Below are 24,793 nucleotides of genomic sequence, written 5' to 3'. Positions count from 1 at the left end.
CGGGGTGTGATGGAGCCCCGGGGAGTGATGGAGCTCCAGGGATATGATAGAGCTCTGAGCATGTGATGGAGTTCCAGGGATGTGATGGGAGCTCTGAGCATTGGATGGAGTTCCCAGGGATGTAATGGAGCTCTGGGGCGGTGATGGAGCTCCGGAGATGTGATAGAGCTCTGAGCATGTGATGGAGTTCCAGGATGTGATGGAGCTTCTGGGGCGTGATGGAGCTCTGAGCATGTGATGGAGTTCCAGGGATGTGATGGAGCTCTGGGGCGGTGTATGCAGCTCTGAGCATGTGATGGAGTTCCAGGGATGTGATGGAGCTCTGGGGCGGTGATGGCAGCTCTGAGCATGTGCTGGAGCTCCAGAGCGCTGGCGGAGTTCCGGGGATGCAGTGGAGCTCTGAGCATGGAGCTTGATGGAGCTGTGGGGGCGGCCCTGGGGTTCCCCAGGCTCCTGCAGGCCCGTGCCGTGTCCGTGGCAGCCGTGCCCGTGGCAGCCGTGCCGCGGTACCGCCCGGTGTGCGGCCGTGTCCCGGGAGCAGTGCAGGGTCAGCATTCCCCCCGGGGTCAGCACTCCTCGTCCGCGATGTCCAGGATGCCGCCCAGGCAGCGCCGTGAAGGTTGGGCGCTCCTCAGGCTTCTGTGGGGTGAGAGGGGAGCCTGGCTGCAGCCCGGGTGTGCCCCAGCCGTGCCCTGAGGAGCCCTGTCACCCTGCCACGGGTGTCACCAGGGGTGGAAGGCACTGACCTCGTGCCAAGCAGCTGTACATGATGGCATAGACCCGCTCCGAGTGCCGCCTGCGGCCGGTACAGGCGCAGGCCTTGGATGACGTGCTTCGGTTGTCTCGCTGTTATTAAATCGATCGTAAGGCATCTTCCCCAAGGATAAACTTCCCACATCAGGACGCCTGTTGGGGGGGAACAGCAGGTAGAGCTCATGGCACTGGAGCACATGTGTCTGCGACTGGTTTGCAGAGGAGTTCCCAGCCTCCAAATCAGCAGTGCTGTGCCCTTACCAAAGGACCAGACGTCAGACTTGCTGCTGAACTTGCTGTAGAGCAGCACTTCAGGAGGAGACCACCGCACTGGAAACTTGGAGCCCATGGAGCTTGTGTACTCATCATCCAGCACATACCTGCAGCAGGAAAATTGATCACTTGGATGCATCACTTGGATTTCACATTTCTCTCCTCCACACAACTGACTAAGGAATGGGCAGCTCAGAATGACCAGAGGTTGCAGCTCTGCATGGTTTCAGCAGTAAGTGTGTGTTAGTCAGGATTACAGAAGAGATTGGCTGACATGGAAGCACAGCAAAAAGGGGATGTGGAGAGAAAGCTGCATCCAGGAGACTAGAGGTAGAGGGAACAAGATGCAAAGAGAGGGGGGAAAGGGCCAGGGGAAGTAAGAAAGGGATGGTGGAAAGTGGAGAGGCAGAAAGTTGAGCCAAATGAAATGGGAAGACAGTGGGAAAGCAGAGCTGGAGGGTGATGGGGACAAAGACTAAAGTGTAGAATTGATGGAAGGAGGAGATGGGTACTGAGACAGGAAAGTAAGAGACATCTACCAGACCTGGAAAGACCAAAATCTGACACTTTCACAATTCCTTGGTCATTCACCAAACAGTTTCGAGCAGCCTGTGAATGGAGAGGTGGAGACAGTTACTTCTACCTGCTCTTGTCCCTCCAACCCCCTGTAGCAGGTGAATATCATCTCATCCCCACCCACCAAACACTTCACCTCACTTTGTCCTGAAAGTTCACCTAGACTGGGGCAAGCTAGAAACTCCTCAGCAGAGAGCAACTGAGACCTCCAAACATTCTATTTATCTATGTAGGGGCGACTTCCCTGGTGGGATTTTGCCTGAACACAGCCCTACCAGGTCTCTGTGCAGGAACTGCTTGGATTCCAGGTACTCCATAGCTTCACAGACATCCTTGCACATCTCCAGCAGCTCGGCAGGCTGGAAGCGCTGCCGGTGTTTCCCCAGGAAGTTCAGGAGGCAGCCATTGGCCATGTACTCGGTGATGATGAAGATGGGACGTTGTTTAGTGCAGACCCCGTAGAGCTGCACCAACTTCTCATGAGACAGGTTCCTGTGTTGGGGACAAAGGCAGTTCTGAGCATCTAGAAAGGCAGGCAGCAAAGGAAGTACCTGTGAATGAGGAGAGTTTGGGAAGGGGAGGTGCTCCTGGCCCAGCTGACAGTGGAAAAGCTCACCAAGAAATCATCACAAAAATAATGGGATCTTGGATGCATTTTGCAGAGTATGGGACTGCCCAAGACTGTCCCTCCACACCTCCCAGGAGTGCAGCCATTCTGGCAAGGAGCATCTAGCACTGACCTGCATGGTGCTCACCACTTACATCATGACTTTGGCTTCATCAATAAACTCGTCCTCTGACATGGAGCCTCCCTGATCATCTTGATGGCAACGTTGTACTGGCCTCTCCATTTCCCGTACTTCACCACACCAAACTGCCCCGTCCCGAGTTCCTTCAGGAAGGTCAGATCCTTGGGGTCGATCTCCCATGACCCTAGGACAGAGTGTGAGTGTAATGTGGGTGCAGGTTACCTTCCTGCACGGTGCTCTCAGTCATCTGGTCTAGCAAGCCCAAGAGAAGACCACAAGCATTTGCTGCTTGAAAAATTATCCACAAAATGGGGGAGCTGTTCCTCCAGGGGATGGGAGCAAGGTAGCTTGTGGAGACTTTTGGTCAATACTGTCACCAGAGGGCAGTTGGGAAGTGGTTCCTGGGAAGGTCTGAGCCATAGGACGGCCAGGATTCCAGCCTAGGAAAGCTGCTGCCAGCAGGAACAAACCCTGCAACCAGTGAACTGTGAGGTACCCCAGGCTGCTTACCATAGCCAAGGCCAGCTGTGGAAGGAGCACTTTCTTGTGCTGAGACACGGGGTACTTCAGTCTGGATATGAGCCCTGAAACACAGCAGCAGAGATTGCCACTCTGGGCTTACCTGCCACATTCCAGCGGGGAACACAACTGGCTTCAGCTCAGGAAGGTGGGGATACCACGGTGCCAGTGGAAACACTGCTGGCTTCCCTCTGTCTCCAGAACACTGACCTGCAGAGTTGTGCTGGTGGTACGTGATCAGCTCTGGGATGCTGTTGAACAGGTGTTTTTCTGCCAGGTAATACTGATTCTGGGGGTGCAGCAGACGACATAGTGGCGTATCGTGCCTTGGGGGTCTCTGGAGAGGGAGAACATCAGTTCAGAGCCATGGGGAGGAGAGGCAGAGGGTGAGGGGTGCGTGGTGGGGCCCTCTGAAGGAGGAACAAGCTGTTCTTAGAGCCACTTACGCAGAGGACTTGGCATAGACAGAGACAGTGTATTTTCCTGTCTTGCTGGTGGAATCTCGGACAATGAGCCCCCCTCCTTACCCTAAAACAGAAAAGGCAAAGGCATTGAATCTTTGTAGGGACTGTGTGTGACTGTAACAGGTAAAACTTAAAGTGACTGAAGATCACAGCATGGCTGGAGAGGATGCAGTGAGTCAGAGGAATCCTGGTGGCTGCCTGGAGGAGCTCACACTGGGATAGGGAATGTTCCTGGGGCTGTTGGGGCAACACTTCCCTCCCGGAAAAGCCAGGGTTGTTCCCATGCTGTTGTCTCCCATAATGTGAGAACAGCCCACGGAGTGCTGGTGTGTAGAACAGACCTTAGGAGGCAACACTTACCTCCTGTTTCAGCAGTTGCTCTGCTTGGCTCCGAGTGATATTCTTTGAGTACCACCTGGAACAGGGACACAGCCATCAGGGACATCTCCACAGCCACCTCTGTCCTCAGCCCAGTCTGACCCTGGCCCAGCCAAGACAGGCAGTGCAGAGAGCAGGGCAAGGATGCTGCCAGGGGCTGGAGGCTGTCAGGGGATGTGGGAGAGGGAGAATGACCCAGCCAGGCTGGGCTCACGGGCTGTGTAGGGTAACAGCCAAATGGAAACTGTCTCCAACCAAGTGCAACTCGCCAGGTCCCTGTGCCCTCTCTTACTCAAAGATCTCCAGGGAATTTCTGGTTTCAGTGACGTAGTTGCTGGGGATGTATCCTTCCCTCCTGCAGGAGAAAAGGGGCTGGTCACACTTCGATGGAGGAGGCCAAGGGGAAATAATATTCCTGTCCCAGAGAGCTGAGTAGAAATGGGCTCAAAAACTTTGAGGTCAAAAATGCGTGCAAACCCACCTGGGGAGGGCTGACACCACAGCTGGTTTCAGCCCACTCCTGCTCCTCCCCAGGGCAGCCCACAGGTGGGCAGGCAGCCTGTCCTCAGCCTTGGGGTGCCAGAGGGATGTGTTTGCTCACCAGTACCTGAGCACCAGGGCAAGGCAGTGCTGCAGAGCCACAGCCATGGGCAGTGAGAGCTCTCACCCGTTTTTGTCAAGGGCTTTCCACCAGGGCAGGTGGCTCTCCTCCAGGATGAAGTACTCCTCCCCCTTCTGCAGCTGCAGGTCCTGCGCGTTCATGGGCTCGTAGTTGTAGAGGGCCACCACCTTCTTCATCTCCCCTGCTGTGCTGGGGGCTGGCTCAGGAGGCAGAGGCTTCATCACCATCTTCCTCATCACAGGGAGAGGGAGAGTGTGGGACATGGTCAAGCTTGCACACACACCACGTGAGACCCTTCCCAAGCCTGGCAGGGCAGTGGTCTCAGTGCTTGTCTCAGCTCCCACATGTATCTCTACCAGAACACCAATTTCATCTCCCTGGACTTTTTAAAAAAAAAAAAATTTTCCCATCTCCACAAAAAATAAGTGTTTTCTCTTTACCTTTTGGCTTAACCTATGACTCCTGCAGCCTATATCAGGACTTTAATCTCTCAGCTGCCCTGGGAAACCTCAGGGCTGAGATAATTTGACTTTCCTACAGGCCTTTGGGCTCCATCCCCTGCTTCAAGCTCCTTCTCCCTTTGGTCACCATCTTGATCTCCCTCCCCAGTGCAGAGTCCTGGCCTGCACATCTCTGAGCAGCCATTGAACATGTTGGCTTTCTCCAGGCAGACCTTTTCTCCAGCACCTTGGAGCAAACCCTGCCATTGGCCTTTACCTGGTCCTCCTCAGGAGTTGGGGGAAGGGGCTTCTTTGTCTTGCGATGCGACCGCCCGACTTTTAAACCTTCAGAACAGAGGAGGGGCCAAGGTGAGAAAATATCCCTGGCTCTGTGCTGTGGTGGTCCCCAGGGCAGGGGGACAAGGCAGTGGGAGGGTGCCTGGTGTCTTACTGCCATTCCTGCTCTCCAGAATCTGGCAGCCCATGGCGTTCTTGGCAGTCTGGGAGCAGCACAGGTACTGGCCGTCGATCCAGAAGCAGGGGTGGTACTTCTGGACCAGGTCGCTGTTGTACCGAATCACTGTGGCACAGGAGGGGAGATGTGTGTGAGCCAGGGCTGTGTCCCCAGCCTGATGCAAGAGCTCTCTGCTCCCTGAATGCAAGTGGTCAGCTGCATTAAATCATTTCCTCTCAGCTGTGCTGCTGTCCCCTGTGCCCTGGTATTCAGGTTTCCCTCAGCTTACCACTCTTGTTTCAGTGCTGTGGCTATGCAGTCCCTGTGCCACAGGGAAGGGCCAGGCTTGGCTCTTGGATCTGATTTAAGCTCTTGAGCAGCTCTGCAAAGGGGCATGAGCAGGCTTGGAGCCAGTCACAGAAGGACCTGGCCATCCTGCCAGCCAAAATATCCAGTAACCCCCAGGCTGCTCTGGTCCATGGTTCACAGCTCTTTTGAGCCTTTTTTTTTTTCCCCCCCAGAAGTGGGGTGGGAGGCCAGTGCTCTGTCTGGCTTTTCCATGGGTAGAGGAGGGCACTGTCACCACCCTGTGCCAACTCAGAGGCCTCCCTTGCAGGAAGAACATTCCCTTGCCAGGCAGGCTGACCAGCTTCCTCATACTTCTCCCCAAGCTAGAGGGACAACTGGATGTGCCTAAACACTGCCAACAGCCTGGGGCTGGCCCACAGCAGCTGCATGGGCTGCAGAAAGCCTGTTCTCTGGTGGAGTAAGAGGAGGACATCCTGTCAGCAAAAAGGCAGCGTTTTTTCTCCTTTCCCTGTGGATTCTACACTGCCTTGAGCTGCCAGAAAAACCCTCCTCCCACAGCAGGGAAGTGGGGAGAGGACTAGCTGCTCTGCTGGGGCTCGTGTGAGATAACCAACTTCCCTGTTATCAGCCTGCCCCTCTTCCGCCTCACTCGAGCCAACTTCCCCGTGTCAAGTCAAGCAGCTAATCCCACCCTGCCAGCACAAAGCCACAGAAACACACACACACATGTGCCAGGAGGCACATACAAGAGGCTTCAGCAAGTTTTGGGTGGTCAGAGCCCCTTGGCACAGTGCTGCTGCAACACATTCTCAGCTTGAGGAGGGAGCACCCACCCAGCTGAGCATTAACTCAGCATCGCCAAGCAAGGCTTGGGGTGCTTTGAGAAAGATGCTCCCTGACTCCCAGCAGGCTTATGGTCCATGTTTCCTAAAGTACTGGGCACTCAGCCCTCACATGCCAAGGCAGCAGAGATGTATGGCCACATTTGTTATTGTTCTCTCACCCTTAATGATTTCTGAGCCTGCCTGAGCTACTTTGGAGCAGGTTTGTGAGAGGGCAAGGAGCCGAGGCAGCTGCGGTGCTGCAGAGGGTGACAATGTCCACCTGCCAGGGTGGTAACCATGAGCCAGCCAGCCCCTGGCAGCCTGGCACTGTGAGGTAGGTACAGGCACAGCTGAGCACCCATGCTGGCTCCCCAAGGGAGCTGCAGAGCCCCCGCACTCACCGCTCTTCAGCTGATGGATCCAGCGCTTGCGCAGCTCCTCCGTGGGGGAGAAGATGTAGAGGGGCCCTTCGTCATAGACCACCTGCAGGACCACGCAGCTCAGTACCTCAGGCAGGGCTCTCGGGGCAGGCAGGGGAGAGCCAAGCCTTGTGGCCACCCCGAGGCAGCCCTGCCGGTGTCTGCTGGCCCCGCATGGTGCTCGCGGGACCGTGACCGAGAGGTTAAAAATAAGCCCCCTCCCCCGAGACTTTCCACTTCCTTCTCTTGACTTTCGGTGTGCTGGGGGTGCATTGGGTGCCAGCAGGGCAGGCAGCTGGGCTGGGGGGCTGAGTGTGCAGCCAGCATCCCTCCAGCATCAGCCAAGGGGCTGGAAGGGGCAGGACAGAGCTCAGATGCAGGTTTTCATTTAAACAGAGTTGGCTCGTGGCTCGAAGAAGCTCACCTGGCTGCCCCATGCAATGTGGACAGCAGCAGAGTGTCTCCAAGCAGCTGAGTGACACTTGGCACCAGAGCAGTGATGCCAAGTTTGACCCAGGCCCCTGTGGGGTCCTCCCCTCAGGACCTGCCACCAGGCAGAGTGGACCAGCAAAGAAGGTGCAGTGCAAACTCACCTGGAAGGGGTAGGGGAACCGTTCAATGATCGAGATCTGCTCCATGTTGTTGCAATCGTCCCCTTTCCTCTGGAAGAGAGAGGCACAGATGGATGCTGGCATCCTGTTGCTCAACTGCTGGCTTCTCCTCTGTTGCAGGCTCACAGCTTTTGGCATCCCCCAACTCTGCATCCCTGATATGGGATGGACAGAGCCCCCCACGCCAAACAGAGCTGTCCCCCACTGCCACCACCCCAGGGACTCCCCCAGTGAGGGGACAGGGGGGGACAGATGCAGGGACCCTGGAACCCTCCTCACCGGGACCTGTCGCTCAGGGGGAGGATTGTTTTCAGGTGCCACTGTCTCCACACAGGTGATCTTCTCAATGTCCACGGAGCCCTTCTTACTGCCGCGGCGCTGCAAGAGAATGGTCACCAAGTGGAGACCTGGAGAGAGCAACTCAAACCAACCCCTCTCCCTGTCCAACTACCCCTTGGGCTGCTTGCTGGCAAGGGACAGCTGGTGACACTGGCATGGTGCAGCCCCTGTGGCTGCAGACTCACCCCCCGCTCAAAGTCATACTCGTAGTAGGACAGCTTGCTCTCTGTCAGCAGGAACAGGCGCTTCTTGAAGTTGAGGGGAGATGTTTTCTTCTTCTGCTGCGAGCGCTTCAAGAAGATGCTCTCCAGGATGACACTGGCCATGTCAACCCCCTGCGCTCCCCCGTGCTGCGCTCGCCGGGTTGCTGTGGGCAAGACAATGCTGACACGGCCCCCAAACCTGCTGGACCTCACTCAGGTGCACTCTCCCCCTCGCCCCAAGGGCAGACAGAGGGTGCTGGGACCCCCACAGCTGCAGAGGGGTGAGGGCAGGTCAGTGTGGCTTGTTTGTGCCGTGACCTCTCCTGGCCTCCTTCCCACAGCAGGCTGCAGATCAAGCCACCACTTAAATGGCTCCTGCTGAAGAGGCCCCCGGAATATGCAAGATGGACAGAGAGCTGGAGAAGGACGGGGACGGGGGAAGCTTGGAGCCGCAGGGAGGAGCGCGGAGCCGGCTGTGACACCCCACGGGCGCTCCTCCCCTGCAGCTCTGTGCATGTGAGCTGGTGTGGGCTGTTTCCTCCTGCCCCACCGCAGCCACTTGGTGCTGGGGACGTGCTGACTTGGCAGCGGGCAAGGGGTGGTCACAGGAGACCAAGCCCTCAATAGCCGTGGGTAGGTCCTGGCTCTGAAAAGTCACAGTGCAGTGCTGCCAAGAGCATGGAGTAGCCCCAGAGTCATCCTTCCCCTGTGTGTCCTCGGAGCCTGAAGGAGTGGAGGAATGGAGCTCAAACCCCTTTCCTCCCCTGTGAGCAGCACTTGTCAGTGGCCAGGCTTGAAAGGCTGCCTCCAGCCAGCAGGCACAGGGCTTAAATCCTCCCCAGCCATCAGCAAAGCTCCCCCGAGGTTTTCTGGGGAAGGAAAAGGCAGGAAAGGGCTCACAGAGCCCTGCACCCCACAGCTGCCTGGCCTTTAGGGGCTGGAAATTGCCCTGGCCCATCTCTTGGAGCAGCCCATCCATCTCACCCCATCTCTCCATGCTGCACCCAGGAACTGTGAGCCCCAGGTGGGCTCAGCACCCCCAGAGCCACATGGCTGGAGCTGTGGGCTGTGACCAGCACCTGACTGCAGTCTGGGGAGCTGATGAGTGAGCCGTGTGAGCCACTGCTGAGCTGTGATCCCCTGGAGCCTGGCTCTGTGTCTCCTGCCTGACCACCTACAGTCCCTGCTTCCCCTTCACCCTCACCTTGTTCCCTTTTTTCCTCCCATAAGCACAGCTTTGGAAAGCAGCCTGGGAGAAGCTGGTTTTCTCCCCTGCTCTCCACAGCCCATCTCCTCAGGGGGAGGCTCACAGCCCCTCATTCCCCAGCTGAGTATTCCATCCACTCTCCCCACGCAGGAGATGGGCTCACTCACAACAGGGGGCAGGTGGGGAACAAACGTGTCAGGACTCAGTCCCACACACTGTGCCTCTCTCCAGGGGGACAAGGAACAGAGGTGTCCTCCCATCTGCTGGCAATGCCCAGACCCTCCCAGCACAGGCCCTGCTGCTGCAGCACTGACCCTGCCCCACTGTCCCCAGAGAGGCTGAAGACAAGCAGGATTCCTTCTCTCAGGCTTCCCTCTTCCCTCCTTGTGGCTCTTATGGCTCAGACCTTTCCAGCTTGTTTGGGTGGTCAAAAAACCCCAACTTAAAAAATTAGTCATCAGGGTCTTTTGGAAAAACCAGCAGCCTGAGTGTGCTGATTGAGGCCTCAGGAGGAGGGATCTGGGGTCCCTGCAGGTGGCTGGTGTGGCTCCTGACCCCCAGACTGCTTGCAGGGTGGTGGGGGAGCTCGGAATGATCCCAGAACCACCCTGTAACCCTGTGCCTCATTTTCCCTACTTATAAAGTGTGGCTGCTGCTCCTGCATCCCAAGAGCAGGAAGACTCCCACTGCCCTCCCTGGCACAGACACAGGGCTGAGCAGAGGAGCCCTGGACTCCAGCCCATCCCAACTGCAGTGCCAGGTCCCCCCCTGGAGCTTTACCTGGAGTCACAGCAGTGGGGTCATGGCCAGCAGTGCCAGGCAGGAGGGACACGTTCTCACTGTGTCCTCTGGATGGAACTGCCAGAGGGGAAAGGACAGTAAGCGTCTCAGAGGGCTGTTTGTGCCCCATCCTGGCACAGCCTCCCTGTCCCCAGCACTGCCACCAGACCTACTCTGTCCCTGTGTGGTGGGGTGCCCCACAGGGCCCACCCCCACAGCCACCACTGCTGTGCTGTGACAGCAGAGTGATGAGTGGGAGGGTGGAAGCATGTCCTGTGTCTCCCCCCACAGCTAGTGTGACTTCCTGCCATGCTCACACCTTGGCCCACTGTGCTCTGAGACCCCCAGGGCCATCACACACTGCTGGCCTCATGCCACTGGACACCGTGTCCCACCATGGTCCCAGGGCCATCCCTCCTCCACAGGCAAACTCTGGCCACTGCCCAATTCCTGCTAAGGAGCTGGCAGGGACCTGGCATGCCTGGGACAAGAGGGAAGGGTGACGGAGTGTGAGTGACAAATTCACAGCCCCCATGTTTTAGGCTGAGCCCAAGGCTGTCAAATATGATGGTTGGGAGGGACAGAGGGGGAAACTTCCTGCATGGGAGAGAGTCGTGGGCAGACCCAGAGCTGCACCCCAGCAGTGGGTGTGCAAAAAGCACAGTGAGAAATGGCCAAAGACACTTGTAGAACACCAGCCCCTGCTCTTGGCCACCCCTGGGGTCCCTGGCACCCATGATATGATTCCCTGCTCCAGCACAGCCCGCAGCCCCTGGCACCCCCACTTCACCTCCCTGCCCCACTGCACCCCACAGCCCCATGGCCAGGTGACCAGGGTCACATGCCACCTTCGTGGAACCGGTCAGGGACAAGGCAGAGCCCTCCCAGCTTGGCTCACTGCACCATGTGTCCTGTACCCAGCGTGACTCTCCTGCCCCCAAAGAGCCCAGCAGAGGTGTGAGGCCACCAGCACAGGCCACATGGAGCCTCCCACCACCATGGCTGTCCCACTGCCACTTCAGCAGGACCCTGCTGGTCCCCAGGGCCCCGGAGCCCAGCGCTGCCCCATGCCATGGCTCCAAGGGCTCCGTACTCACCGAGCCGTCCCGCCGCGGCTCCGGCCAGCCGGGGTCCCGCCGTGCGCCCACCCTGCCGGCTTTGAGGTGGCTGTGGCAGCAGGGACGAGGAGAGACGGCAGGGTGCGCAGGGAGGAAGGACGGGGCCGGCCAACCCCACCCTTTCGGTTCCCTTTTTTTAGTTTTCTGACTCAAAGGCAGCATTTGTGTTTCCTCCTGCTGGCAGCTGGGCCATTGCTGTGGGGTCACCAGGCCGCCGGCCGTGGCCGGAGCCTGGGCCGGGCTGTGGGCAGTGCCAGGTGCTGGCTGAGGTGGCTGACCATCCCTCTATTGTCCCAAAATGGGTTCTTTCACCCCATGTGCGTGAGGCTGATCCCCACACAGAACCGAGGTATTTGGTTTAGTTACTGTTCTGTGCAGAAAGAGGTCTTGGTGGCAAATTCACAAAGCCAGCAGAGTCACGATCAAAACTTTCCACCGTTTATTCATTTCAGCAAATGAAAACATTAATCTTCATTGTACACAGATTACATCATTCATTACTATTCTATCTTGTAGTTTTGAATGAGTCTCTCGTTTTTTATGTGAATTAGGCCACACGTTCAGTCTTTCTCTTAGTTTGGGTCAGCGGGTTTCTCAGGTCTGTGAGTTGGTGTTGTGATCTCCCATGCTGGAATGTCTCTTTTCCACTCAGAGCTGATTCAGCACAGTTGTTTAGTTAGCTTTGCTAGTTACACGCTTGTCTTGAGAGTTCTGCCAACTGCTCCTGTGGCCCTAATTCTGCATTCTCTGTGCCCACTGTCAGTGCTAAGTCCTTCTTCCCGAGCCTTGTTAACTTCCACCCAGCTCTGAGATCACTGAAACCTGTCAGGCCCTAAACCTTAGGGAACTCTATTGACACATAATTTGTCTTTCAAACACCTGGACGTCACCTGCACCGGGCAGATCCCACAGGTCCCCACCCCGGTCACTCCCCCAGTCTCTGACCCCTATGGCTGCCGCCCTGCTTTCCTCCCAACCGCCAGGGGGCGCCATGCCCCACGCCCTCCCTGCACGCTCCTCTCTATGATCCCCAGCTCACATCCACTTCCGCTTCCGGTAGCGCCTCCTCTCCGGGCCGCCGCCGCCGCCAAGATGGTGAGTTGTAGGGCTGAGCTGGGCCCTATCCGCCGCCATCCGCCCCGGGGCTGCGCCGGGCCGGGCTCCCTCCGCTGCGATGGGTGCGCGCTGTGCGGCCAGGCCGGTCGGGGGCTTCCCCATCCCCAGATGGCAGCGCAGGGCCCGAGGGAAGGGGAAGGGCGGGAGCGGGGCCTTCGGAGCGGGATGTGGCGTATGCGCAGCGGCCGTGACCGGCGTTTGTCCTTCTCCTCTAGGTGAACGTGCCGAAAACCCGCCGGACCTACTGCAAGAAATGTGGGAAGCACCAGCCGCACAAGGTTACGCAGTACAAGAAGGGAAAGGACTCGCTCTACGCGCAGGGTGAGGACGGGCGCGGCCCAGGGCGCGACCCAGATAAGCGGCGTGCGGGCTCCGGGTGTCGTGTGTCCTGCACGGGTGGTGTAGATTGGGAGCATTTGTATGCCTAGGGAGGATGTGCTGTACAGTAAAGGGGGCTAAAAAAATAAGAAAAAGGGAGAAAGGCTCAGGACGTGTCAGGCCAAAGCAGTTTCGGACGTGTAGAAATGTTTAACTAATTAGGGGATGTGGTCTGGGTGAAGCTAGCTGTCTAGGAAAGCACAACTGGAGCCCAGGCTGCCCAGCCTGAGGGAGAGCCTTGGTATGGGCTGCCAGTTTAAAATGTGCTGGGCCTTCAAGTCGAGGTGGAAGAAAGTGAATCCAGTAGTAGCCCCACCATTAGTGACGTGAATTAATTATGCAAATATCACCTGAACAGGACTGTATGTATGTTTTTGACCCTTTGTGTACTGGCTTTGAGGATTTACCACGCAGCCCCCTTCTTTGCACAGAACTGTGAACAAATCAAGGCCCTTTACCCTGTGTGTGTTGGGTGCACAGTGAGGGAAAGGTTCCACTTTTTGGGCACAGCACAAGAGCTGTGGCCATGGGCTGAGCACGAGGCTGCTGGAGGAGGGAGGCACTGGTTCTGCTTGGCTGTGCAGGGACAGGCTGAGCTCTGCTGGCATTTAGGAAGTGCCTCCTGTGCTTGTAGCATCTCCTAGGTTGTTGCCTGACCAGAGGTATTTTTCCCCGCAGGAAAAAGGCGTTACGATCGGAAGCAGAGTGGGTATGGGGGCCAGACAAAGCCCATCTTCCGTAAAAAGGTGAGTGAGTGACTGAGTGCTGCTCCTCAGGAACAGGAGACTGCTTTGGCAGCCCACATGCCCAGCTGAGGGAGGGTTCCTCAGTGCTCTGCTCTTGCTGTGTCAGGGCAGCTCTGTGCTGGCACTGCAGATGTCCCCTCCTCATCACAGAACGGGTTGGGTTGGAAGGCACTTAAAGGCCATCTTGTTCCAGCCCCTTGCCAAGGGCAGGGCCACCTTCCACTATCCCAGATTGTTCCAAGGCCCATCCAGCCTGACCTTGGACACTTGCAGGGATGGAGCAGCCACAGCTTCTCTGAGAAACCTGTGCCAGGGCCTCACCACCCTTGCAGGGAAGAATTTCTTCCTACTGTAATCTAAATCTCAGTATGAAGCCTTCCTGCTGCCCTGTCACTCTGTGCTCTTGTTAAAAAGTCCTTCTTCATCTCCCTTCTAAGCTCCCATCAAAGACATGGCTCATCTCCTTGCTGTCCTGTCTAGTGGAGATGCTCTTCATTTTTAGGGCTGTGTTTGCAGAGCAGATGCTCAGGTTTGATGCTGCAGGGGAGTGAAGTCTTTCTGGGAGGGATATTTGCAGTGAAAGGAACGTTTCCTTCACTGCCTGCCCAAGGGGAGGGGCTTGGCAAAGGGAAAGGAGCTGTCTGCTTGCTTGGTGTGGTGTTTACAGCAGGGAAGCAAAACCCAGTGGGTGAATTTGTGAGTTTAGTTGTGCTTCTTGGCTTGTTGCTGGGAAGCCCTGGTGTCCTGCTGGAGGTGTACAGGAAGCCTTCCAGCAAGAAGAAAAAATGAGGCAGCAGGTTTTCAAGTTGAGTTTGTGCCAGGAAGTGGGGAGACCTCACAGAAAATGCTTCTGCAAGCAGAGTGCATCAAACACCTGCATTGCTGGCACTCTGTACCTGTACATTGCAATCCCCATTTCTGTTTTTTCCCAGTCAGCATTGTCTGGATTATTGGCTGAGGTTTTTAGCTGGTGGTTACAGCCCTGTCCCGCTGCTACAGCAGCCTCCCAGCTTTGGATTTTTCCCTCTGCAGTTTTGCAGGTTTCATTCAACTTCTGAGTAGCTGCAGGCCTGCACTGAGCCTGTTGTTCCAGAGAAGGTTTGCCAGTTGTGTTGCTTCCAGGTGTTTCTTTTGCCCAGTTTTCCTCTGGATTTCTCCTGAGGACTGCTGGTTTGTGCTCCCACACTGTAAAAGTGTGAGTTCCTTGTTCTGTTCATTGGAACAGACTTCTCCAGCCTGGCTGATCCCTGCAGGAACCAGGCCTGCCCCACTGAATGCTTTTGGCAGTGCGCTTTTTGTGAAGATAGAGATCCACTTCACTCCTCTACTGATCCTTAAAGTGCTTTCGTGTTTTCAGTGGAGGGAGCCTGTGTTTGTAGTCTCTCTCTAGACTTGGGGAGCAAACTGCATGTTCAGGAGTGCAGGGAACAAGCCCTCCCTGAAGGCAGCAGTTTGTCAGCTTGTGGATCTGTGGTTCATTGAGGCACCCTGCTCCTCCTCTCCCAGGCCAAGACCACCAAGAAGATTGTGCTGAGGCTGGAGTGTGTGGAGCCCAACTGCAGGTCCAAGAGGATGCTGGCAATCAAGAGGTGCAAGCACTTTGAGCTGGGAGGAGACAAGAAGAGAAAGGTGAGTTTGTATTCTGTGAGTGGCTGAGAAAGGGGGGGCAATACTCAGTGGTGAATAAACTCACTCTTGTCTCTTGCTTCTTACAGGGCCAGGTGATCCAGTTCTGAGCATCATCCTACTCAGCATTACGAACCATATTAAAGTAATTAGATTGATCTCTTGCTTTTTTTAATGTGTTTTCTCTTGGAGTGGGAGTTATGATTACATCAACTCAGGAGGGAGGTGTTGCTTGCAGAACCATTTAACGGAACAGTTTTTAACCTGCCTTTTGAAAAATCCCTGCCAATGGCTAGCATCTCTTTGCTGTGTCTCCAAGGTGTTTTTTAATGGGTGTTTTAATGGTGTTTTCTAACGGGTGCCAGTGACTTCTCTGCATGAACATGGTGCAGGGTCTTTTATGAGCCCCCTGAACAGCCTTTGCACTTGGCTGTAGCCCCCTTTTTACAAACAGCTGTACTGCCCTGTGGAGCAAAGGCCTTGGAGCAGCCAGTGAGTTTGGTACCTGCACCATTAGGCAGGTGCCTAATTGGATAATTAGGCAGGTGCCATTAGCTGTGACAGATGACAGAAGTGAGGGACAGCTCCATGCCTGTGATTGCTCCTGGCACATGGTATTAACAGGCCTCAGCTGCCTTCCTCTGTGCCAGCTGCTGCTGGCTCCTTTTAGTATTTTCCTTGAAGGAAGAAGGCCAAGCACAGCAGCAAAGTTTCAAATGGAAACAACCAGAGTGTGGCAGATAGTGAGGACAGCTTCCCCTTAGAGAGGAACATTTCTGTGAGTAGGAGTCTGCTGTTAGCAGGTGCTGGGAATGCAACACAGAGTTCACCCTTAAGGGTGACTTTCTTGTAGTGGAAACGGAGCTGGAGGATGGAGAAATAACCTCTTCACATCTTCATGATGATTGAGAGTAGTTACTGAATTGTAAGGCAATCTGTGGTTTTGTTAATAAATATTGGCTGATGTGATGGCCTTTTCAGTTTTGTTTGCTCAGTGGTGGCTTTGGCCTGTAGGGTGGACTGCATGGTGTTACTACACCAGCTTCACTGAGTGCTGTTTCTAGTAATCAGGACAAACTTCACAGAAACTTAAATGACTGGAGCAAACTGGCCTGTTTTCTAAACCATGATTTAATTTCACATGCCATGCTGTACTCCTGTACAGTGCAAATAAGAAAAAGTGCAGCCTTTTAAAGGGATTTTAATAAAAGTGCTTAATCACAGAAGAACAAATCAAGAAATCCTGATTGTATTATAGTCAGAGGAGAACATAATTGCACATGCTGGTTGATTTAAGTGATTATCCATCTCCTGTCTTGGAGAGCTCATGTTCTTCAGTCTAAAGGCTGCTGCCAGCAGTGGGAAGCGAGCACACTCAAATTTCTGGGAGGCAGGATTCATGGAGAAAGGGGACTCCAGTGGCCATATGAAGGGTGGAGAGGGAGTTGTCATTTAAAAGGAAGTGACAGCCACTGGTGAGAGATTCCTGGAGTGAGGGGAAACCCTCAAAAACTTGAGTTCTAAGGCATGATAGCAGCTGTCAAGAAAGTTGCTAAGTGCAATGATTCATGTCAGTCCCTGAGTTGTTAAAAGATTAAAGAGCGTGTCCATGAGTGAAGTGTTGGGTTTCCTCAGCAGGGGTGGGAACTGCTTTTCTTGGACAGTGTGTCCTGGTCTGAAAAAGAGCAAGGTGGCCAAGGTGTGTTTTCCTACTGTCCCTGAAATGCTCAAGGACAGCTGTAAGATGCCTGTGCATCCCTTGCCTTTCCTGGCTTGGCAGTGGGCATAAACACTTGACTCCTGAGCCCCTTGGAGGAGGAGTCAGATGAGATGACAGGGAAAGGGGCACTGCTCTGCTGTTCACCCTTTCTCTGTTACCTCTTGATGATGGAGTGACGGCTATTTGTCCCATTAGGCTGAAGGTTCAGATAATGAATGCCTGAGAAAAAAGGCACCTGCTTGGAAGAAGGAGATGAGTTTCCTGCCCAAGTTCAGACAGAACCTAAGGCTTAGGAAAAGACTGTCCTTGTGCTGCCTACAGTGGCAGGACTTTGAGCAGCACAGTGCCTGTGGGGTTCACCTCCACGCTCAGGGAGGAGATCCAGCTGTAAACGCCCCAGTCCCTGCTGGTTGGCAGCACCTGTCGGATGGAGCAGGCCGGGTTGCAGGCCAGCCCATTGCCCAGGAGGGTCAGGGAGAAGGTGAAGTTTTGGGGTCCTCCAATCTCCTGCTGGTTCAGCACTGCCACAGCGTAGGCTCGGTCAGACAGGGGCCGCTCCCACAGCTGAAAGTTCTTGTCCTGCCAAGGAGAAAACAAACCCAGGGCTTAGGCTGGAGGGGTCTTCATGCCTGTCTGTTCCAGCAGGCTTCTGGAACAAATGGGCTCACTGGGCTCCTGTTCCCAAACCCTGAGCACCTCTCCATCCCTCCTCTGCAAGCCCAGCCCTCTCCTGCTGTACCTTGAAAAGCTGGTATCCCTGTTTGCCCAGCGGGTCCTGGTTGATGGCGATCACCTCTCGGTTCTGGAGCAGACGCCTGGCCTCAGGACTGATGTGCCGCAGGTCGTTGGACATGAACAGGGGGGCGGCCATAATGGCCCACATGGCCATCTGAGTCACCGACTGGTCCCAGCTCAGCCCGAAGTTCCCAATCACCAGCTATGACAAGCAAACAAAAAGTGCCTGGTAACGCTGCTTGCTGAGGAGAAATGGGGCCACCAGGACCAGGAAATCACAGGGTGGGACCTCTCTCCGGAACCTGGCTAGATAGGCTGAGTGCCAGGAGCAGGACCAGCTAGTTGGGAAAAGCCAGGCATGACTGTGTGGCAATTTAGGATGAGTCCTTGGTGGAAGAGAAGAAAGCTCTTTTAAGTGGCTGGGCAGTGTTTAAGGATGCTTTTGGATTCAGATCCTTGCAATGCTGGCACTCGGGGATTTTCATTCTGGTAGGACAACAGCACTTTGGAGACTGTCCCCCAATGCCACACCTGTGTTCTGAGCTGGTACTGCTTGTGGAGGCTGTGTGACACAAAGATGGTCCTTCCTTGGCACTACCCATAGCTGCAGTTCCCTTTCTACCCTGGACCTTCTCATGAAAATCCTGATCCTAGGGTCCTATCAGAGCCCTTCCCCTCAGTGTTTCCCCACCAGTTCTCTCCCTTCCCATTATTAGCCTGCAGCTGAGGGAAGGCATTTTTCAAGCTTCAGGTGGGGTGGGTGGTGCTGTACTTGCCATGTCAGGATCATTCCAGCCCCCTGGCCCAGCTATCTTCACAATGGTGTCCTGGTGAAGTGCTGTCCAGTCTAAGATACTCATGATGCTCCTCCACGAGTCATAGACATCATAGTAGTTCCTCCAGTGATTGCAGTACTGTTTGATCTCTGTGTAATTGGGCTGCCAGAACAATGAGTGTGATTAGATAAAGCACTTGGCTGTACAAGTGTCAACAAGGTTAGACTGGACCAAAGGTAGCTTGGGAGAAAATCATAATGCCTTCCATCACCAGCTATCTGGATGATGTAGTGCATGTTGATTCCCTTGAATGCTTTGTGCCCAGTAACTCCACTCTGACATGTTCTAGACAACACTACTGCTCCCCTTGGAAGAACAGTTGTGACCACCAGCTCTGTTGCAAAATTCCCTCACAATTTTACTGAAGGTGTGACAAGGCTAGTGGGATTAAACTGTAATTTCCCAGTAATTATTGCTGTTTCTTGGGTTTACACCCTTTGGTGAGTAATGCATTTAATTCCAGTGGGAGGGAATGGCACCATCCTGTTACAGTGGCACAGGGGAAGCAGCTGTGGGTGGAGGGCAATGTGTCAGTCACAGACCCTGGCTGGCAGGAATCTGTCCCTGAACAATGTGGAAGATGTCACAAAGCTCTCCTGTGGTCCCCAGAGCTGTCTGCAAGGCTGAGCCTGCAGCACTGCGTGTCCAGGAGGAATGAACACAGCTATCTGCTAGGCTGTGTGCTATCTACATTGCCAATGGTTTGCTGCTTGGCTCCTTAGAGAGGAGGCAGATGGATGCTGTGGGTTTTTTGGCACACTCCATCTGGCCTGTGCCTTTATGCTGCAGGATCCTATTGAATCTGTTTCAGCAGAGCAATGGTTCAGCAATGCTTCAGGGCTCTGGAGGAAAAAAATTTTTTCCTCCATTTTACAGCTTTGTTCCCTGTCAGAATGGAAAGCAGCAAGTTTCTCAGGATGCTGTTTTGCAATCTTAAATGTTTTTCTCTTCTTCCCACTTGAGGCCCAGGATAAACCTTGGGAGGCATTTCTTACCTGCTGCACAGGCCTCAGGTAGAAAGGCCACTCACAGGAGTACACAATGCTCCTTCCAGTCCTGTTCAGGGCCAGAGACATGAGCCTGTACCCTAAAGGAAGAGGACAGACAGGTTACACAACCTCCTTGGCCACACAGTAGAACTAACCCAATGTCACAGGTTCAGGTTTCAGTTCAACTCTTGCAAAATTAAGACTGAACACACTTTTGTGCTTGAGACACCACAGGGAGGACAGGGGAATTTAAAGTCTGCAGCTAGTCACCTGCCTCCTAAGGACGGGAGCTTTGCTTGGGCAGGCCGTTGCTCCAAGACTGCTGATCCCTTTGTACAAACAGCCAGGGGAAGAGCTTAAAAGCTTTCCTGTATGGCATTTTTCTCCAGATACCCAGGAAACACAAGTCAGTATCTATCAAGCAGGGCAGCTTTGCTGGCTAATATAGGAGTACATTCTCATGAGGCACTTGCACCATATGGACTGGGCAGGAATGCAAAAGCTCTAGTTTTTCCTGTCCTTGTCCCCAAACAGCCCTGTTAAGTCCCTTCCAATTGGCAGAGAGGGAATGAAAAGTCTGCTCTCTCCTCTGGAACTGCTTCAGTACAACTGGATTGTATCTGGGCTACACATATGATCCAACAGGAGCTCTCAGCTCAGCTGTCACTCAGGGTGCTGAGCTGTGCTCCTGTCTGTGGCAGTTGGCATATGCCCCACCATCTGGCTTCAATGGCATTGTCACTTGGGCAGGTTCTCCCTGCCAGGCAGAGACAGGACTTTGTGCAGGACTCCTGCTGCCAAACACAGTGGTGCTGACTGTGCCAGCAGCCACAGAGCCCAGTCAAGAGAAAAAAAGCTTTCCAAGTTAAAAGTGTTCTTCCCGTAAATCTGCTGCTGTGGCGCTGGGATTTGCCTGTGCTTCAAAAGAGTGTGTAGCCTAGTTCCCTCAGCACAGGGAGCTGCTGGGCTTTTAGCTGCTGGCTTGCCAGCCTTTGTGCAAATAACTTCTCAAGTGCTATTTACACTGGTGTGCTTAAAAAGGAAAACCCCAGGAGGATTTTGATGCCATAACTGCCTTCATTTTTATCTGCTAAAAGCTCTCCTAACTGCTCCTTCGATGGCTGACACAAGCTGTTCTGGCTTCAGGCTGATTCACGGTGACAAGGCCCCACCAAAGGGATTAAGGGTTAAGTGTGTGAAACACTCTGGGCTCTCCAGTACAGGCACTGCAGAAGGGCAAAGTCTGTGCTGAGTTATTAGCTGAGGGAGCACAGCCATCCCCAGAGCTCACAGCTGATGTGTCTGTGCTCTGTGTGATCCAGGCTCTAGGCTGAGAAAGCTCCTTTTCCAAGCTGTCCTTGAAGGAGAGCTCCAGGAGACTGAGCAGGTAAAAACACTTAACACAGCAATACTCAACACCTTGGGCTTGAGAACAGAGCCTCAGATTTGCTTTTGTAAGCAAGTCCCTTAAATGAGTATGCTCACGGAAAATTGAGTCCCTGGAGCCTGATGCTGGGCCTAAGAATTGCTGCTGCCTGCAGAATATTCCCACCCATGGGAATAGCTGCCTTGAGCCCATGCCTACCTTCTGCCAGCAGCTCCAGTGAGTCAGAGTTGCAGCCATCAAACTTGAGCAGGTCCACACCCCAGGATGCAAATGTCTGGGCATCCAGGTCATAGTGGTTGTAGCTGCCAGGGAAGCCAGCACACGTCTTCTTCCCAACATCGCCGTAGATCCCCAGCTTCAGACCCTTGGAGTGGACCTGTGTGTGCAGACAGAAACAGACGCTGGGATGGGGAAGCCGCAAGGCAGAAGGAAGAGGATCTGGGGCAGCAAGGGAAGCAAAGCCCCACTGTGGCAGGCAGGGCCTTATCTCAGCAGTGGTGCAGCCATACCCGCCCAGCCGTCCTGCCCTCCCCGGCTCCCGGGCTGGCTCACCACCGTCCACGGTGGCACTCACGTAGTCGGCCAGCTTGCGGATCCCACTGGGGAACCGTTTTGGGTCCGCCTGCAGCCTGCCCTGCTCGTCCCGCGTCGGGGCCATCCAGCAGTCGTCAATGCAGATGAACTCGTAGCCGGCGTCCCTCCAGCCGTCGGCGGCCATCCTGTCAGCCATCTCCACGAACAGCTGCTCGCTGGGCACGGGCAGGGCGCACGACCGGGAAAGAAAGCGGAGAACGTCTGATGTCTACCACCGGCAGGGGGCTGGGCGGGCAGGGGCACACAAGGGAGCGCGAGTAAGGCCCAGCGGGTGCCAGACCACCGGGCCGGCTCTCCGCCACCCGCGCTGCCCGGGACTCCCCGGGTACCCGCGCCCCGCGGCGGTACCTGACGCAGCGCAGCGGGTCGGCGGCGCAGTCGGTGGCGCAGAGGAAGCGCTCCCAGTGCAGCCAGCCCATGGGCGGTGTCCGCGCCAGGCCGTTGTCCAGCGCTACCGCCACCGCGGCGGCCGCCGCGACCCAGCACAGCATCCACCGCGCCGCCGCCATCGCCCCGCCGCGGGACTGCCGCATGATTGACAGCCCGGCTGCCCAATCCTCGGGGAGTTCGGTGGGCGGGGATGAGAGGACAACCAATCGTTGTGCTGCATCGTGCGCCCCAGCCGCCAATCCCGGGCAGCGAGGCGGACATCGGCCCGCCCCCACTCCCGCGGATCACGTGAGACGTGTCACGTGACTGAGGTGGCCGGGCCCATGGCGGCGGGGCGGTGCCGGGAGGTGCCGGGAGGTGCCGGAGGAGCCGCGCTCGGGGCGGCGCAGTCCGTGTGCCCGCCAGCAGTGTGCCCAGCTGGCCGAGAGACCAGTGACACATGGCCGGTACAGCAGTAGTGTGGTCAGCAGGACCAGGGCGGTGGTTGTCCCCTGTGCTGGGCCCCGCTGAGGCCACACCTCGAGTCCTGTGTCCGGCTCTGGCCCCTCAGCTAGGGAGGGACATTGAGCTGCTGAAGCACTAAAGCTGGGGAAGGGGCTGGAGCACAGGCGCCGTGAGGAGAGGCTGAGGGAGCTGGGGGGGCTCAGCCTGGAGAAAAGGAGGCTCAGGGGTGTCCTTGTCACTGCCCACAGCTCCCTGACAGGAGGGTGCAGCCAGGTGGGGTCAGGCGCTGCTCCCAGGGAACAAGGGACAGCATCGGGGGACATCAGCTGTGCCAGGGGAGGTTTAGGTTGTATATCATGAGTAATTTCTTCTCAGAAGGGGCGATCAGACATCGGAATGGGCTGCCCAGTGAAGTGGAGTCCTGGAGGCGTTCAAGGACTGGACATGACAATCAGTGCCATGGTCTGGTTGGCAAGGTGATGATTGCTCATAGGTTAGACTCGATCTCAGAGATCTTCTCCGACCTTCATGATTCTGTGTGCTCAGCAGTGCTGAGGCTGCTGTGAGTGCAGAGTGTGGGTCTGTGTGTGTTCTGTATGTCTTGGGGAAGAGGGGATTGTACCCCATGGGTTCAGGACTTGGTTTTGGCCCTGAGCTTTCAGCTCTGCCTCAAAAACTCTGTGAGAAGCTCCTGAATGAGCCTCCCAAGCACCTCTCCATGTGCTCTTCTGTCAGATCCAGCCTGATCCAGAGTGTAGAATATGGCCAGGCTGCTTGCTGCCTCTCTGCCTGCCTGTGTGGACTCTGTGTTGGATTCAGCCTCTCTGCTTGGGATGCTTGGGCCCATCCAGATCTTTGCACTCAAAGATTCTGGTCCCTCTTCAACAAGTTCAGCCACAAGAATAAGTCATGGTCACTGGGCATCGCCCCATTTGTACCAGTTACATCTGACTGGCAGTTGAGATGAGAACCTCTGGAAATGAGCAGTGCTGGTGTCAGCAAGACCTGGAGAGCTGTAAGGGGCACCTGCATGCCAGCCAGCATCTCTGAGGTGAGCCCTGGATTTAATCCTTGTTTTTGCAGGAGTAACAAAGCCATGAGCAGCGCTTAGAGACTTGGAGGAGTCAAGGAGACTTGGAGGCTCCCACTGCCAAGGCAGCCGTGGGAAATGGGATGTGAGGAGTCAGTTCTCCCCTGTGCCTCTCCCCCAGGGCTGGACCGGCCCCACAGTCCCACTGGAGGTCTCCTTGTGGGCCCCACCACAGCAGGAGGAGGAGGGCAGGATGGAAGCACAGCAGGGCTGTGGACATCAAGGCACAGAGCTCTGGGTGCCATCGAGGAATCTCGCTAGGTGTCCTCCCATCCCTGCTGTGCACATCCAGGGAACAAAAGGTCTTCAGAGCCCGTGGGCTGATAATCACTCCTTGTTTCAGTGCCGGGGTCCTCCCCCTGTCCCTTGGGGAGCTGAAGCGCAGAGATTTCTCAAAGTCGGACAAAACAAGACACTCTGGAGGCTGGAAAACCTCATGGCTTTGTTTTCTCTTGTGCAAAACGACACTCCAGAGCTGGGCAGTTATCCCCTATTCCCAGCGTTTGGGAGTGCTGCAGGGCTGATCCCTGCTTGTCCCTGTGTTCCAGCAATCCCTCACTGTTGCTTCCCAGGTGTCCTGCCTTTCCCCAGGAGTACCTTGCACTGCCACACCCCTTGGGATGGGGAGCTGTGGGGTGTTGTGAGGGCTGCCTGTACTGGCTGGTGTCCCCAGAGTGGTGCAGGCTGGTCCCCAAGCCAAGCTGTGGGGTGGATGTGGTGATGACAGTGGTGTGAGGTTTGGAAGGGCCCCGGTGCAGCCTCTCTGAGCAGGTGGAGGTGACAGCCTCTCTGAGCACGTGGTGTGATGCCACAGCTTGAGTGGCAGGGGGTGCACTGGGACTCCTGTCAGAGGGACAGCTTGTGTAGGGCTGTGCTGAGGGCTGGGGTGCTGGCACAGCCACGCTGCCAGAGTACCCTGCACCTTCCCTGTGCCAGAAGGCTCCTGTCCCCATGGGGGCTCTGGTCCTGTGAGGGCCCTTTGCCCATGACATGGCCAATCCCAGCAGGGATTGCCAGTCCAGCTCCTGGTGCTTTCCTCTTGTGTCCATTTTACCACTTGCAGAGGAAGCCCTGGCCTGCTCAGGATTGCCTGGCTGACTTTTGGAGCTTGATATTTTCTTTAAATGAATTCTGTGCTCGGGCAATGTGCAAAAAGTTGCCCAGAGCCCCAGGAAAGCTGTCACCTGTTCAGTGGCATTGCACTGCCCTGGCCTTGGAGTTGGGATCAGGGTGGGACAGGCTGTCCTGCAGGCATTGCTCTGTCTGCACAGGATGCTTTACAGAACCTCTGGCAGTTGGAGCTGCCCCATGGGAGCTGCAGGCTGCAGGCAGAAGCCCTGGTGAGGGAGAGGGGGAAGAAGGGAAGGTTTGACACCCTGATGCTGCCAGGGACAGCAGCAGAGCTCAGTGCCAGCAGGGTCAGGCCCTCTATGGTTGGTGGGACAGGGGCCTGCTGGCATGTCACTGCAGTGTCCAGCCAAGGGCACATTTCCTTGGCCCCCAAGGAGCCCTTGGGGCTGGCAAGGAGCCGTGCTGTCCCCAACCTGTGTGTGCTCCTGGCCCTGAGCATGCTGCAAGCAGGAGCTGGGAAGCTGCCAGTGCTGATGATGCTCATTTTACTGTCTGGGAGTTCCATTAACCTGGTGTTAACTTCATTAACTTCCTTTTAAACCAGCAATTAACTTGGCCACGGCTGTTGGTCCC

At 55.6% G+C, this 24,793-nt stretch overlaps 3 protein-coding genes across 3 annotated transcripts; 1 reads left to right on the top strand and 2 right to left on the bottom strand.

Annotated features, from left to right (window-relative positions):
• Positions 1-183: 183 nt before the first annotated feature.
• BTK (Bruton tyrosine kinase) lies at positions 184-11,120 on the bottom strand. Its single transcript, XM_066333962.1, is given in 23 exon segments — positions 184-789; positions 791-832; positions 834-883; positions 886-906; positions 1,015-1,133; positions 1,571-1,635; positions 1,878-2,094; positions 2,365-2,407; positions 2,410-2,535; positions 2,862-2,935; positions 3,081-3,207; positions 3,317-3,398; positions 3,695-3,749; positions 4,005-4,067; positions 4,380-4,561; positions 5,052-5,119; positions 5,226-5,354; positions 6,763-6,844; positions 7,374-7,442; positions 7,671-7,769; positions 7,916-8,096; positions 9,921-9,998; positions 11,018-11,120. Coding segments are annotated over 21 exon segments (1,938 nt in total). The 5' UTR covers positions 8,057-8,096; positions 9,921-9,998; positions 11,018-11,120; the 3' UTR covers positions 184-705.
• Positions 11,121-12,044: 924 nt separating this feature from the next.
• RPL36A (ribosomal protein L36a) lies at positions 12,045-15,062 on the top strand. Its single transcript, XM_066333960.1, has 5 exons — positions 12,045-12,133; positions 12,370-12,475; positions 13,211-13,278; positions 14,785-14,907; positions 14,994-15,062. The coding sequence occupies exons 1-5, from the start codon at positions 12,062-12,064 to the stop codon at positions 15,012-15,014; spliced, it is 390 nt and encodes a 129-aa protein (XP_066190057.1). The 5' UTR covers positions 12,045-12,061; the 3' UTR covers positions 15,015-15,062.
• A 954-nt stretch (positions 15,063-16,016) lies between these two features.
• GLA (galactosidase alpha) lies at positions 16,017-21,674 on the bottom strand. The gene is made up of 7 exons (XM_066333961.1): positions 21,514-21,674; positions 21,146-21,320; positions 20,770-20,947; positions 19,191-19,282; positions 18,136-18,297; positions 17,364-17,561; positions 16,017-17,203 (listed from the first exon to the last, which is right to left on the bottom strand). Exons 1-7 carry the CDS (start codon positions 21,672-21,674, stop codon positions 16,940-16,942), a joined length of 1,230 nt encoding a protein of 409 aa, XP_066190058.1. The 3' UTR covers positions 16,017-16,939.
• Between the last annotated feature and the right edge of the window lie 3,119 nt (positions 21,675-24,793).

The sequence above is a fragment of the Sylvia atricapilla genome, chromosome 21 (genome assembly GCF_009819655.1).
Source record: "Sylvia atricapilla isolate bSylAtr1 chromosome 21, bSylAtr1.pri, whole genome shotgun sequence".
Taxonomy (NCBI): domain Eukaryota; kingdom Metazoa; phylum Chordata; class Aves; order Passeriformes; family Sylviidae; genus Sylvia; species Sylvia atricapilla.
The sequence above is the reverse complement of the archived record's forward strand: the minus strand, read 5'-3'. Positions and strand labels throughout refer to the sequence as shown.

What these genes read in the sequence shown, in the direction of transcription:
- RPL36A (XM_066333960.1), top strand. Translation starts at nt 12,062, where the DNA reads ATGATCCCCAGCTCACATCCACTTCCGCTTCCGGTAGCGCCTCCTCTC. An exon ending in CCGCCGCCGCCGCCAAGATG is followed by an intron (nt 12,134 to 12,369) that starts GTGAGTTGTAGG and finishes CTTCTCCTCTAG; the next exon opens with GTGAACGTGCCGAAAACCCG. An exon ending in GAGGAGACAAGAAGAGAAAG is followed by an intron (nt 14,908 to 14,993) that starts GTGAGTTTGTAT and finishes TGCTTCTTACAG; the next exon opens with GGCCAGGTGATCCAGTTCTG.
- GLA (XM_066333961.1), bottom strand. Translation starts at nt 21,674, where the DNA reads ATGGCGGCGGCGCGGTGGATGCTGTGCTGGGTCGCGGCGGCCGCCGCG. An exon ending in ACTGGAGCTGCTGGCAGAAG is followed by an intron (nt 19,283 to 20,769) that starts GTAGGCATGGGC and finishes CTCTTCCTTTAG; the next exon opens with GGTACAGGCTCATGTCTCTG. An exon ending in ACCTGAGGCCTGTGCAGCAG is followed by an intron (nt 18,298 to 19,190) that starts GTAAGAAATGCC and finishes TTGTTCTGGCAG; the next exon opens with CCCAATTACACAGAGATCAA.